Genomic DNA, 14,543 nt, shown 5'->3' on the forward strand with positions numbered 1-14,543 from the left:
TACGAAATTTCTCTCATGTCAAGTTATTGCATACAATCATCTTCCATGCATACGCGCAAAGCATTTTTATGATCACTCTACATTAATCCTCATTTCACTACCTTTATTACTGCCGCTGCTGATCTGCACCGCTTAGAAAGCCTTGGGTTGACCTTTCTCCTCGGGAGTACTGAAGATATCGACGGGCCAGCTATATAATAGCAAATTACAGTGATCAGTAATTGTCTCTATAGTCGATCGGCGAGATACTCACCTTGTTCCGTACTCGTAAGGGATATTAGATCGGACTTGGTTGGCCAAACCAACTTTGTTGATCTCCTCAAAGTCGGCATCGGAAAGTTCAAAGTCTTCGAAGTTGGACTATACACGTTCACCCCAAAACATCATTAGCACTTGCCAATCAAACCAACCCATACTCGATGTGGGTTTCGGTAACGATGATATGGTTTCATTACCGGTCCTGGTATATATCAAGAACTGTATTATGGCTCACCTTGATCCTCTCAGGAGTGACAGATTTAGGGATAACCACGAAACCCTGTTTAGTGACCCAAGCGATAAGCACTTGAGCGGGTGATTTGCCTAATCTTTCTGCGATCTTCTTGATCTCTGGGTGATCGATCACTCTGGGTTTACCAGTGATGTTGTTACCCAATGGCGAGTAGGCAGTGATGATAATTCCCTTTTCTTTGCCTAAATACCACACCAAAAACGTCAGCCCTCTGGACACCCAACGAAAATGATATTCACCTACAGTACTTGAACAATTCAGGTTGGATCAGACTTGGATGGCATTCAATCTGGTTCATAGCTGGAACTACACCGGTAGCACTAATGACTTTCTCCAACTGATCAACAGTGAAGTTCGATACACCAATAGCCTTCGTCTTATTGGTCTCCTTGTTGATCTTGATGAGGGCTTTCCAAGTATCAACAATGGATGGACCACCTTTCTCCGCAGGTGCATCGAGTTCTACGACGTCATTTGAATCTTTGGGGAAGAGGTCTTTACCAGGTTTGAAAGCTACTGGCCAATGAATGAGGTAGACATCAAGGTACGAAGTGCCCAATTGTTTAAGGGTGAAATCCAAATCTGCCTCGACATCTTCCGGTCGGTGAGAATTGTTCCATAATTTTGATACGAGGACTAACTCTTCTCGAGGTACACCGGAGGCTTTGATACCTGTTGCGACCTAAAGAATAATCAAGATTAGAATTAGCGAGGACCCGTGAGGTCAGCATTGTGAGAGAAATGCAACTCACCTCATCTTGGTTTTCTATGTAGGAGGAATTGAGCGTATGAGCGTCCAGTGCTGGAACAGGGGGTGAAAGAAGGTAGATACATACGGTAGACCTGGGGAGCCAAATTGCAAAGTCAGTATGAAAGTCATGTGTTGGACAGATTTAACAAGTGTGCAACTCACCAAAGCACAATCGATATGTCTGTATCCAACTTTGATAGCTTCTTCGACGCTGATAAGTGGAGAATTGGGCCAGCATCAGCTTGCAGTACTTCATTGGAAGATACTAAGTCCCAGACATCTGGAAATTATGAATCTTCAGAGCAAATCACCACTCACGCTTTCTCTACTTCGCCAGGAGCAGCTTGCCAGGTACCGTATCCTACTTGAGGAATGACGAGTCCGTTGTTGCTGTTTGGGTGATAGAGGAAGAGGCAATATCAGCGTGGTTCCTTTCACTTCCTTGGATACCAATAAAGCACAAGAGTTGATGGGATTGAAATGCATGGTTGATGCAAGGATATGCCAAGAATCGTTGCTTAGGATGAGGACAGATTGATTCGCTCTGTAACTTACAGCTTGACAGTTCGACCGAGAGACATTGTTATGATTCTTTTGAGTGTAATAATCTGACGAGTATGCGCAATAGCGATAAGAGATATACAAGAGAGAGAGAGAGAGAGAGAGAGAGAGGATGGTATGAGTGTCTATGAATACATGTATGAGGGAGGGAGAGAGAGTACCGGACCGTCTGGTAACTAAATGTGACAGGCTAACGCATGAGTGATATACCCCGCATCATTCGGATGTTCGGAGGTTACTCGGATGTTAGTATGACGACACTGATCACGTGACACATTCAATGGCAATACAAAGGAGTTTATAAGGAGGACATCCCTGGTTATTGTCGTTTGTTATTGTCCAGAATGCATCGATAGCACATCTATGTGTCGGAGTACTCGTTACCACGTAGATTCTGGACGTGAAGGAAGTAGATGTCATGTTATGTTACAACAGTGATTCCTGTACATCTGCCAAAGCTCTATTCCTCGGGTTCAGTTCTAGTCATGATAGTACTTGTTAAACTTCTCGATCAACTCTGGGTCGTGCTACATCCCTCACTCAAAGTCAGCTTCTCCTCATCTACATACACGGCCAACCTTGCTTGGACGGGATCCTCTTCGACTTACCCTATATTTCGATTGGAAGCCTGAGAATCCATCTCTCAAGACGAATATCTCCTGTTGTATAGCAGGTTCGGGAAGGGCATGAGAGCGGGTCTCAGCGTATATCTATAAGGTCACAATACCATCAGTTCTCATTTCATTCAGCTCGATAGATACCCTTGCTACAAAGGGGAAGAATGGTTGATGGGTTGATTGATAAGGCGGACACTCACTCGAGCAGCTTTTGGACCTCTAAGGGGAATCATCCAATTTATCAGTATGCTCATTCTTGGGACCATCATGATGGAGATGATTTTTACCGAGCTTGAGAAAGGGCACAATCTATTTCATCAAAACGATTTAGCGGTTCATTCCTGTGATCAAGTAAAGTATAAGAAATGAAGAACTCACGAAATATCACTTTGGGGACTATCGCGAAAACATTCGCCCTATGAGCCAGACACAACGACGACGATAAGATAGAACGAGATGACGTACCTGTCTCCAATTTCTGGACTAACTCATCAACAGTAGCGTGAAAGGTATCACTAGGGTAGTTCAGCGCCGAGACTATATTTCCTCCCTGTAATCGATGTTGACATGGTCGATATCAGTACTCCATATATATGTAAGGGTTGATTGATCAGAGCAGAAGTGGGTGCTCACAACGAAATCACTATCTCGCACATCGACTACAGCGAACTCTTTGAGAGCTGAAGCAGGTTTCGATTTAATGATTTCTGCCAATTGCTGTGTGTAGCGAGCAAAGGGGAGAAGCAGATCCAGTTGAGGAGATGGTGGATCATATGCACATCAGATGATTATACAAAGTGACAAGAAGGTGAGAGTAGTAAGTGTTATATCAGTCAATTTTAGCCACTTGGACATGAAAGTATTTGAGAGGACTTGGAGAGCGCACATACCTCAGCACTTATGTACTTGTATGGTAAACTAAATGACATCGTATTCCTCTTTGTCCCTGTATGTATCAGTCTACTCGTCGATCTGTATCCTACTCGAGCGCTTGAAGATATCATGCAAAGCATATGTATGTGGAAGGATGATAAACTTACGGATACAGATACACCCAATCAGACAAAAATGAATTCACTGATCGTCATCGAGTGGAGGTTTGAGATTTACAACGAGTAGGAGTAGGTTTAACCCGAATCAATACTACTGGAAAAGTTGGGATTTACCACAACCTTCTTTCCGTCATTGACATTACTTCTTGTAACATCATCCTTTCTGTAAACATATATCATATTGAGATACACAAAATGTCATTCGCCAGAACAGGATTAAGAACTCTTGTAAGTACAGTGTATCCACTCAAAATCGACCCTACAAATGTCCATGAGAAGGATACTCCTGCTAACTCATCTGGTCCCACTACCTGTTATCGCCGCTTAGCGATCTCTCCCCTCAGCTCAAGTGTACCGATCATCAAACATTTTGAACCAGAGGAGACTAATCTCTGACGAAGCTAGGAAACTGATAGATAATGTGAGTATCGAAACATTGACTACGATCCGATACCGGTCAACACAATCTACCCTTTCGTACCACCGATCTCCCACCAGCTATCGATCTGACTAGCGAAATCATTTATAAGCTAACTTTGTCTTGTATCTGTCTTTCTCAACGTATAGGCAGTTCACTCGAACCCTTTAGTAGTATTTATGAAAGGTACCCCCGAAGCTCCCCAGTGTGGATTTTCGAGAGCTGTATGTCAGATCTTAGATGTTCAGGTGGGTTGATTCTCATTTACCATGTCCATTCTGAGCTTCCTCTAATATCAAAGTCTCTTTAAAGGGAACCATCAGAAGCTGATGATTCTGTATGGCACACATAGGGAGTTCCAAGGGAGAAGATTGTGTCGTACAATTGTCTAGAAGACCAAGAACTTAGATCTGCTATCAAAGAATACAGGTCAGTTCCTCCGAGTCCACAAATATAGTATTCACTTCGAGCCGACGAGGGGAGTTCCAGTGCTGACACTCTTCTTCGTGTGTATAGTGAATGGCCAACGATCCCTCAAGTATACATCAAAGGTGAATTCGTAGGTGGATGCGATATCGTACTAGGCAGTAAGTCTCAACTGTTTTCAAGCTCTTCCGTATGGTTACCATACGATGATAGAACGGATGAAGCTGATTTATCTATGATCATCGAACAGTGCACCAAAGTGGTGAACTCGAGAACCTACTTATCAAAGAAGGTTTGGCACCCCCTCTTCCTGAAGCAGAGCCTGCTTCCAAGGCTTAGATCTGATAGGGTTATGGTATATGATCTTAATGCATTCTTCTTCTTCAAAATTCTGGCCATCTTGTTGATCCCTGCTCCCCCCATGCGGATGAATGTACACACACAGGAATTGAGATCAGCAACAGTGTCATATGCAATCACAGCCGACATTGGCAGCAGCCTCAACGTTTCGTAAGATGGGATGATCATACCATGCTAAACAATGCAAAATCTACAAAATCCAAAACTTCTATACCCTACTTCTTACCATACCCTCCCCAAGGATTTGGCCACTTATCAGTCTTCTTCCTCATCCTAGGCATAGATCGCTTGAAGTACTCCCATCCTAGACTCATCAGTTCACCCCCAGCGTCATAAGGCGAGGGGATCTCAGAATATCCCGGTCGAGCTGTTGGGTGTCTGACATATACTGCTGAGCAGGTGAGGTACGATGGGAGGATATAAGCTGGAACGAAGATGTGCGGTTGGGCATAAGACGGTAGATTGAAATGGCTTGGTGCTGAAGCTGAGGATGTGGATGAAGGTTGATCAGGAAGGGATGTGGATGTTGGTGTTTGGGATGCGGCGGATGCTTCGGTAGGTGAAGATGAATCTGCATCGCCAGATGAGGAGGCTGTGGCGCCTACTTCTTCTGGTGAGTCTGAATCGGCAGATTCCTCATTTTCAGCAGGGGTGGAAGTCGAGGCTGAAGGGGGTTGTAACATGTGTATGATTTTGGGATCGACTGAGAATAGATCTCCTGGTTCTAACATGACATTCGGATTGCGAACCTATATGAGCAATACAGAGAGGTTCGTCAGCAAGAACCTTGAGCTGATCGCCATTATGGGTTCTATGCAGTCTACACGATCGCTCGTAAGAGATCTTCCCCTCTTTCAAAGACCGGATTTCTTTGCTTTTTTTCCAGGAAGCTTCATTTCAGACATAGTACAATGTGATGAGGAACCCAAACTCACAATCTGTCCATTCAACTTGACATGCCCCTGTATGACATACCTCCTAGCCTCCCAAACACTCTGAGCAAAACAACTCCTAAAAATCAACACATCCAATCTTCTCTCTACATCCGCAAATAACATAGTCCCAATAGGAGCTTTTGAATTTTTTTCCTTTCTCTTTTGTTGTTTCTCATCGGTCGTACGTCCACCTGATCTCTCTCTTCCTTCAACCCATTTGTTCACTTCTGAGCTCCCTCCCGAACTCGATTCGTGGATCGCAGGTAGCTTTTCAGGCATATACCATCTTGAGAATTTCGTATATCCTATATGATCTCCATGATATCCCCTCAACAATCTCTTAGCGGTAAAACGAAGTTGGTATGGCGTAGAGTTGGTACGTGTAAAGTCATGGGTACGTTTTATAGGTGATTCAGAGGATGTACGTTGCCATAGATTAAAGAGGTTTTCAGGAGCCCAACTCTACGCAAATCATAGGTTTGGGCTGTTAATCATTTATTCGTGAGATGACCGAGAAGCGAAGGAGGCATGAGATGATCTCACCATACGTGGGATAGCCCGGTTGTAGTTGAACACATTCCTAGCTGCCGGCTTGAGAGGCATGGTCGGTGAGGTACAGAAGCTGGGTCAGGAATGTATATGATGATGTATCTTGCAAATGTGTGAGGTGTGGTTTTGACTTTTTATTTTGGCTGATCTGCTGAAATTCATGGAGGATGATGAAGGCAGATTTCGTTCAAAAGCTCGGATCGCAAAAATAGGCACGCGGCTTGAACACACGCCAGCCTATTGCCTCTGCCTCTAACCACACGTGGTGCTTCGTCATAATCTCAGCTTCAAGATACAAGTATCGATAGACATTCCATCCTTGTAACCAGATCGATTCACTATTTCATCCTTCCAATCTCAATACCTATCATCCGACCCAACACTATAATCATACACATACGTAGGAATACAAAATGGCAATCTCAGATATCTTCCCAGGCGAATCATCAACTCATAAAGGAGTCAATGACATCCCCGCTCCTCGATCGGACGCCTCTGTCAATGCTCCTCCACCAGAACAGCATCGACGGGTAGCCGATTTCGTTAACGTGAGTGACTTTGAAGTGGCCAGCTGTTTGACTTTCATCGATTCCAGATATCAAGCTGATCTCAATACTTCTGTGTACACAGGAAGCACCAAATGCCAGGTAAGCTCATTGGTAATTCTCACCGCCATCGTGCATCAGCTGACATTCCATCTGGATCAGATACACATTCGATTCTAGACGTAATGCCGATGCTGCCGATGCCGAGCTATGCAGGATAACGCCCCAGGGAGGAAAGAGCTGTATAAAGGCGAGCTTGACCTCGTATGGTTGATTCGACCGCGTCACAGATTAGCTGATATTTTGATCGACGTGTGTAGCTCGCTTTGGCAAGTGCCTCGCTATTCAAGAGCATGCAATCGCTTGGTGAGCTGAATGGTTTCATCGAAAAGCAGACATTTAGCTGATTATGAGATTGATGGTAATTAAGGCTTCTACTGTGCTTTACCTGCTGAACCTACACGTACACATATGGAATGTACCCGAATCCCTCGTTAGTCTAACTCAGTCAAGGGAGAGAAGAGAGATCCAAGGGTATAACAATGTAGAATAAGAAGATCATAGCATGTATGCAGAACACATCTTATCTTGACTTCTTTACTGACAGCGGCGGTGTGCTGATGCTAAGCTACGTATATGCATGGTAAGATATAATGATGGGTATGAACATCTATAGATTGATTTACTACGAAAACACAGACACATGTATGATGATGAACACTGATGAGATACTAACAAGAACTGACAAAATTGACCCAAATGGCTGTTAGATATGTAGAGGGCCAGACTTGTAATTAAAGGTTAGGGTGTGGATTTACAAGAGGATCGAAGGGAGGAGAAAGATTATGATCTACAATTACCCGATATGTCAGGGTTAGGACTAGAATTAAGATGGTAAAGGTAAAGATTCTGATTGATACTTGGTTTTTGTTGCTTTTTTTTGTATGTATTTCGATTTGCTTCAATTCTTCGATCTTACGTTCATCATTTCTTGACCTCTGAGCTAACAGTAAATACTGTCACTGCAACCGGTCGTTCAGTTCATCGGATCTGTCAAGCAGAATCTTCAATATTAAACTAAACCTCTTCATACACTGAGCAGTAGTATTGCTAGGTAGGGACCACTCACATTTCTCTTTATCTACCAACATAGGTGGTAAATGTATATCCGACGGATTACTTGCGAAACTCGCCTGACTTCCTTTTCTAGGCATATAAACGCCCTGTGGGCCCATAACGGGCGTACCCAACATATCTTCAAGACTCATCTCTTTGTCTTTGACAGTCCCTATGGCAGTGGACATTGAAGCGGATGAAGATAAAGGTGATAATGGCATGTTGGTGCTTGAGGGATGTTCAGTAGTATAGGTAGATGTGGAAGTATGAATTTGGATTTTTTGAGTACTTGATCCACTAAAACCAGAGTCCAAACTTCCTAGATGGATCGCACGGTCGGTGGGCTCAGGGATACAAGGGAAGATACGATGAAGGATTAGACCGTAGAATCTCTTGACTTCTGCACCTGCATCAATAGACGACCATATCAGTATATCAGGAATAGAAACAGAGAGGTACCCCATACCGATGATGGAAAAAGGGAAAGTTTGACGGAAAAACTTACTAGTGACGAAACAAAGGAAGAAGATGTAACTACAAGCTACACAAGTGAAATAGGATAATCTCAAAACCAGCAGACCCCTTTCCGATACCAGACTCAACGGGATGGTTTCGATTCGTCTGAGGTTGTGAACTGGAGGACCAAAATGACCTAAGGATTGGGGTCCTCGTTGGAATGACATGAGGTTGAAGATTGCTCGGAGGCTACATTCTCAAAAATTAGTATCAATCACTGTGTGAGAACAGTACGACTCGGGAGCATGTACTTACCAGCAAGTACCTAATTCAGCAACAGTCAAGAACATTAATCTAAAGAATTGTTCCTTGTTCACTGATGAACCTGTAGCCATCATCGATAACATCTGTTTACGTCTTCTAATGATATTGATAAGTGCGAGGGCTGCACAGGGTTATCACGATTGTCAATCCTCAATTTTGCTATTTATTATCCCATAATAGGGTCTCACTCACCTGTGTATACAGCACAGGCGAGAGCGATCAAAATAGGAACGACCTGTAATGACAAACTTCAGCTTATACTATCCATACCATCCATACAGCTTGAGGTATACTCACAGCCATCCAGAATACACCCCAACCATTCCAGTACGTAGCAGGAATGGGTCCGAAGCTCTCAACCACATAAAACCTTCTATCCATATTACTCAGATGAATCAAAACACCCACGATGGGTGCGAAAAAGGTAACCGACAAATCGATCATTCTATGTTTTCTTCCGGCTTTATCGTCATATAATGGAGAGTGAGGTCGGAGGGTGGTCAGGGATTCGAGTTGTTTGGCTAGTAGAAGGTGAGCAGTAGGTAAAGCGAAATTGTAGCCGACTGAAGTCAAGACACCCAATATCAGCTATGCGGGTTTGTGATAGTGGCAATGGAAGAGAGGGATGACATACCAATGATGATTGTACTGATATCTCCCCATACCTTACCTTTGATATCTGAATTATCATCCCATACGATACCTACCATATCAAACGTCCACTCAAGGGATCAGCAAACATACTAATGTAACACACAGATCATCGTTTGACATGAAGTGCCACTCACAATTGACGTTATGTACCATGTTCAACGCTGTCATCCAGAATATCATGGACAACGTGGCTATATTGCGAGTACAAATATGCCATGGGAGAGGATATAATGCTAGGATGGTAGCTAGAAGGGAAGGGAGGAGGTATTCGAAATGCTGGAATGACATGGTGCAATGGTGCCACTAATTGATGGCCGAGGTAGAATGGAATGGTATATAGTAAGGTTGTAATTAAAGAGATGATAATGATAGATGTTACTTTAATGTGTCCGATGACAAATAGATGACGAGGAAGGGGTGTATAAGGAGATGAGATGGACGAGTAAAGGTTGGATGGGTTGGATCGAGAATTCGGCAAGAGACTGCTCACCTACCTCGTCGTTCCTTTATATATCTTTTCTTTTTGTAATAGACAATTCCACAGAGTATTCTATTCTTCTTTTCAATTTGCCTGTGGGTTTTCCAAAGGTTCTCCTCTCGACTCCTTAATCGTAAATGCCAAGTCCCTTCAAAGGTCATTCATTTTCAATCTTCCTTCAATCCTTGATCTTGATCCTGCTCCACCGAACTCAAGGCTTCCATCAAAGATCAGTTTGATAGATCCGTCTTGTCTGTGTGGAATGATTGTTGACCTTTACCTTTTGATCTCCTCCTTCTTCTGCCAGCTCGTATAAGGCGTATTAGCAGAGGTTTGATTAAAGAGGGTCTGATAATAGTCTATTGTGAAATGTCCTTCTCGCAGTATATTTTACAATTGATGCGATTCACTCCACGAGCCACGGGAGAAGCGTCAAATCCTCTCAACTCAATTTGTTTGTTTGTTTATCTACATTATCATGTGTTATGGTATGTTGTGTACCGGTATGGTACATCCTCATCAAACATTTTGTTTGTACCAATGAGACTTTTTCAAAACAAAGATACGTTGATCCGAAGGAGAAGTTGTTCTATCAGGTTCTCTAATGGACTGGGAATCCTTTTCTGAATCTACTCAATACCGTCCTGTTGGTGCGCTAGAAAAAAGGTGGCTCAGGCTTCGGCTTCGCACAGCCCAGTCCATTGAGCGACCATCGCATCATATCGGATCATCGTTATTGTCCTGCTCATGGACAAGAGCAGAGAGATGATAAAAGGGCACAAGGTCTGTGTTGTGAGTAATAAAAGGTATTCAGGTACTGTCGGTTTGATCGCCAGGGGTAGGTGCGGCTTAGTATTGCATCAGCAATTCACCGCAAGAGTTTTTAATGGAATTTCGCGTTGCGATCAATCTAAAAATTACTACCTGTATACAGTACATCTGGTGTGTTTGTTTGTTTGTGGGTATGTTTCTATACATTCTTTGCACACAAACATACCTCTGGAACCTTGTAGGTATGATTCACTCCGAGATCCCTTTGGAACCGTCCGCCGTCCATCAAACAAAGATACTTCCGGATGAGCAATTGATTGACTGATGGGAGGATGCGTTTCAAGCTAGTCGAGTACCCCGTTTCTCATCATTCTTTGATCGGATATTGTGGATTTGATCCGGTATTCGGTTTATCACCGAGATTGCGATGGTTCGATTGATGGTTCGTTCTGCCAAAGTGGCGAATCTCTTACGTCCATGTATTGTACAATAAGTAGTAGGTCTTAGTCAAAGGTAGCCTGCTGGAATTCGATAGGTATCATCAAATGGTGATATGGATACTATATGATTTTGAATATACTATCATTCAAAGTAATTGTGTTATACTTTACATACTTTCAATCGATTTGACAGATGCAACGTATCTTGTCGATCACATACACAGGCGAAAATCCTGCAACATTGACCGTGGTATCACACAATTACCAAGGACCACTTCTGAGATTCAACGTACTGAATGATATCATGATATTATGATATTTTTACCATTGTATTAATTGATTACTGCATAACGCAATTTCAACATCAGATAATATACAATACAGTACAGTGCAGTATCAATATGTTGTTGGTTTTCATGCTTGGCTGCGGGCAGGTAGTCCAATTCATTCATTCATTCATACATAACTTACTGTAACAGATCGTAGGACAACGATATAATATAGTGCAGTACACTATACTACACTATGGCATTGAAAAAGGCCAAGTTATAATTCATCTACCATACCATATTTTGGTTCGTACGGTATGCAAGGTAGATGAATACATCTTAACCTAATCTAGCGAGTTCCTCCATATAAACAGTATCGAAGAATTCATCTAAAACATTGATTTTACCTTGTTCATCGAAATCCATCATATAAACATATTCGGCTGAGAAGATCTTACCACTGACATGTTCAGGATTACCGTGAAGCTATGGTCATTCCGAACAGTACATACAGCATCAGCTATCCAATCACTCAACTTGATTCGTTGTGAAAGAAACTTACATGAACTACAATTGATTTATCATTTTCTATGACTTTCATTGGATTTTCAGTATCGAACTATATTGTAGATATCAGGAAATATCAGAATCAGCTCGTCTGTGGATTTTAGGTTTGATACTACTTACATTCCATTTTTTGATATTGTTTAAACCCCTCATCAATTCTAGAAATTGTGATTTACTATGTCCTTCTGGTCTACCTAATCCACCTAATCTCTCGGGATGGGGTCTGTACAGATGGTCATATACACAATACAAAGTACACAGTATAGATTGTCAATTTCTTGTCTTCGATTTTCACCTAAAAAGTTTGCTTTATAATTTGAAATTCGACTCACCTCCATATAAACTCCTCGGATAGATACGAAGCGACTTCTTCTAATCGTTTGTTAGATACTGCCGAGGCGAATGATAAAGCTGTTTGACGATGGGCACTCATATTGGACGGAATGGGAAGTGAATTGATGTGATATGTGTGAGTAATAGATTTTTGTCTTAGTATGATACTTCAATTAGTAGTAACACTCGAGGTTTTCGATGATTGTGAGTTATTGTTGTGTGTCAAATCAGCGGGATTCAACCAGACTCATCTCATTATTTATATTCGTCTAAGGCTCATCCTCACGTTGAAGATGTCGTTGTTTCTCGATATTGATATTGACTAATCCAACTATGCACGATCCCACACCTTATCAATCCTTGTCAATCCTTCGAAATACAACATTCCCGTGCACTTATGAGCTCACAATCTTATCAATCCTCTTTTCGATCTCATCCCATCGGAACGGATGGGTCCTAAATGAGAGGCACTTACAAGTTGACACACGAGTTGTATTACGTAAGTTAAATGACGGGTACGCGTGTCGCTGTGAGCTGAGTAGTTGAATTAGGTGACACAATCGTCAATCGTCAGTCAGTTGTCAATGTTGGATGCATGTTGAAGACCAGGCATCAAGTCAACATAGACACATAAACATATTCAATCAGATAGCAACACCCAGACCCAGTGCTTCATCAACTGCGCCCACTGCCATCATCTTCATCCATAGCTGCGCCCTCACATTCAGCTGTTCTGAGAACATCACTGCATCTTCAGTACCCACCGGATCAATTAAATCACAATGTCAGGCCCAGGAAGTGGTGGTGCTTATTCGTGAGTGTTCTATACCTCCAAGTCCAGCTGTATAACTCATTACCGACATCGTGTTAGAGCAATAGCTCACGTAGAGCTGCATTCTTAGCTTCTCCCTTACCACCTTTTCTCCATCAGGTAAATTGGTTCAGATCGAACATGCTTTAGCTGCTGTTTCCGGTGGTACGACCTCGTTGGGTATCAAGGGTGAGTCGAGGGTACACCATACAATCCATGTCATACCCACGCTTCAAATCAGATCCACTCTGTTCAGTCAAAGCACAATATACCTGATCTCGCCCCAATGTCAAAGCTGACTAACCTATCTGTTTTTAGCAACCAACGGTATAGTCCTCGCTACCGAGAAGAAATCCCCTTCACTCCTCATCGACACCTCAGCCTTGGAGAAAGTAGCCCCCATATGTCCTAATATAGGATTCGTCTATTCCGGTATGGGTCCCGATTTCCGTATCCTCGTAGCCAAAGCTAGAAAAATCGCTCAGGCCTATTGGAAGGTATACGGGGAATATCCACCTACCAAAGTGTTGGTGCAGGAGGTGGCGGGCGTGATGCAGAAAGCTACTCAATCGGGGTGAGTAGATTTGCTCCTCTTTTTGAATGTGATGACCTCAGGTGGGGGGCGATAAGGAAGGAAGGTAGGGCTGTCGGAATACAGCCCAACAGGACTCACTCGACTCTGATGTTATCCGTCTTTGATGATCAACGAGCTGACTTCTTTGGGATTACTTGTAGTGGTGTAAGACCATATGGTATCTCGCTCCTCATCGCCGGATGGGATTCCCACAGGGGTCAATCGTTATGGCAAATCGATCCATCAGGTTCATACTGGGCTTGGAAAGCCAGTGCGATCGGAAAGAATATGGTTAACGCTAAAACATTCTTGGAGAAGAGGTGGGTTTGAATGTTCAAATTTTACTCTTTGACCTCCAAATCATGTATCATCAGATCTTCTTCCTCCCTACCTGATTGAGTACTTCTTGTATAATCGTATTTACACCCGCTAATTTAAACATCCTCTTACGTAGATACAACGACGAACTTTCCCTCGAAGATGCCATCCACACAGCCTTGTTGACTCTGAAAGAAGGATTCGAAGGTCAAATGACTGAACAAACGATTGAAATTGGAGTTATCACCGTCCCAACCCCTGAACAAATGGTTGAGAAATCTGGGGAGAGGTTACCACCCACGTTTAGGAAATTGAGTGAGAATGAAGTTAGGGATTATCTGTCTTTGTAAGGGCAGAATTGATGACAACCATACGAGTTATACGTGATCTGCACACATTGGTAGAAAAGATGTAGAGAAAAGAAGATGTCTCCATGTATATGAATTATACCTCACGTATCTCCTAGAGTGTCAGATCACTTGATAAGATTCTGAACTGTATCGCAAATCTTTGAAACGGCAATCGTGAATGAGTAATGAAAAACGGAGGAGCTAGCTGCTTTATCTTCAATATACAGAAGCCTATTGAATTTCTAATATGACAAACATGCTACACTGCAGCTCGTATGTCAATGGTCGTTCGAAATCATTATATATATTACATATACATGCGACTTGTGTTATTTACTTATACTACTGTTTTCCAAT

General features: G+C 42.7%; 8 protein-coding genes across 8 annotated transcripts; 3 read left to right on the plus strand and 5 right to left on the minus strand.

Annotated features, from left to right (window-relative positions):
* Positions 1-132: 132 nt before the first annotated feature.
* Positions 133-1,843, minus strand: I203_108462 (uncharacterized protein; the record flags this gene model as incomplete). Its single annotated transcript, XM_065518402.1, has 7 exons — positions 133-190; positions 254-360; positions 494-693; positions 755-1,193; positions 1,425-1,473; positions 1,581-1,652; positions 1,818-1,843. 7 exons carry the CDS (start codon positions 1,841-1,843, stop codon positions 133-135), a joined length of 951 nt encoding a protein of 316 aa, XP_065372767.1.
* A 459-nt stretch (positions 1,844-2,302) lies between these two features.
* I203_108463 (uncharacterized protein) lies at positions 2,303-3,369 on the minus strand (the record flags this gene model as incomplete). Its single annotated transcript, XM_065518403.1, has 8 exons — positions 2,303-2,350; positions 2,432-2,533; positions 2,641-2,659; positions 2,728-2,749; positions 2,819-2,836; positions 2,906-2,990; positions 3,074-3,157; positions 3,331-3,369. The coding sequence occupies 8 exons, from the start codon at positions 3,367-3,369 to the stop codon at positions 2,303-2,305; spliced, it is 417 nt and encodes a 138-aa protein (XP_065372768.1).
* Positions 3,370-3,687: 318 nt separating this feature from the next.
* I203_108464 (Grx4 family monothiol glutaredoxin) lies at positions 3,688-4,675 on the plus strand (the record flags this gene model as incomplete). Its single annotated transcript, XM_019148636.1, has 6 exons — positions 3,688-3,720; positions 3,821-3,913; positions 4,060-4,158; positions 4,263-4,339; positions 4,427-4,497; positions 4,587-4,675. 6 exons carry the CDS (start codon positions 3,688-3,690, stop codon positions 4,673-4,675), a joined length of 462 nt encoding a protein of 153 aa, XP_019002219.1.
* A 236-nt stretch (positions 4,676-4,911) lies between these two features.
* Positions 4,912-6,234, minus strand: I203_108465 (mitochondrial 37S ribosomal protein uS4m; the record flags this gene model as incomplete). Its single annotated transcript, XM_019148637.1, has 3 exons — positions 4,912-5,445; positions 5,632-6,093; positions 6,175-6,234. 3 exons carry the CDS (start codon positions 6,232-6,234, stop codon positions 4,912-4,914), a joined length of 1,056 nt encoding a protein of 351 aa, XP_019002220.1.
* A 359-nt stretch (positions 6,235-6,593) lies between these two features.
* On the plus strand, positions 6,594-7,223 carry I203_108466 (uncharacterized protein; the record flags this gene model as incomplete). Its single annotated transcript, XM_065518404.1, has 5 exons — positions 6,594-6,728; positions 6,811-6,827; positions 6,888-6,975; positions 7,046-7,091; positions 7,156-7,223. The coding sequence occupies 5 exons, from the start codon at positions 6,594-6,596 to the stop codon at positions 7,221-7,223; spliced, it is 354 nt and encodes a 117-aa protein (XP_065372769.1).
* A 486-nt stretch (positions 7,224-7,709) lies between these two features.
* On the minus strand, positions 7,710-9,563 carry I203_108467 (uncharacterized protein; the record flags this gene model as incomplete). Its single annotated transcript, XM_065518405.1, has 8 exons — positions 7,710-7,747; positions 7,855-8,247; positions 8,347-8,546; positions 8,613-8,742; positions 8,814-8,856; positions 8,919-9,184; positions 9,256-9,324; positions 9,410-9,563. 8 exons carry the CDS (start codon positions 9,561-9,563, stop codon positions 7,710-7,712), a joined length of 1,293 nt encoding a protein of 430 aa, XP_065372770.1.
* Positions 9,564-11,572: 2,009 nt separating this feature from the next.
* Positions 11,573-12,233, minus strand: I203_108468 (uncharacterized protein; the record flags this gene model as incomplete). The annotated part of the gene is made up of 4 exons (XM_019148640.1): positions 11,573-11,719; positions 11,796-11,852; positions 11,921-12,023; positions 12,133-12,233. 4 exons carry the CDS (start codon positions 12,231-12,233, stop codon positions 11,573-11,575), a joined length of 408 nt encoding a protein of 135 aa, XP_019002223.1.
* Positions 12,234-12,915: 682 nt separating this feature from the next.
* I203_108469 (uncharacterized protein) lies at positions 12,916-14,186 on the plus strand (the record flags this gene model as incomplete). The annotated part of the gene is made up of 5 exons (XM_019148641.1): positions 12,916-12,947; positions 13,036-13,133; positions 13,263-13,518; positions 13,680-13,838; positions 13,973-14,186. The coding sequence occupies 5 exons, from the start codon at positions 12,916-12,918 to the stop codon at positions 14,184-14,186; spliced, it is 759 nt and encodes a 252-aa protein (XP_019002224.1).
* Between the last annotated feature and the right edge of the window lie 357 nt (positions 14,187-14,543).

The sequence above is a fragment of the Kwoniella mangroviensis genome, chromosome 3 (assembly GCF_000507465.2).
Source record: "Kwoniella mangroviensis CBS 8507 chromosome 3, whole genome shotgun sequence".
Classification (NCBI taxonomy): domain Eukaryota; kingdom Fungi; phylum Basidiomycota; class Tremellomycetes; order Tremellales; family Cryptococcaceae; genus Kwoniella; species Kwoniella mangrovensis.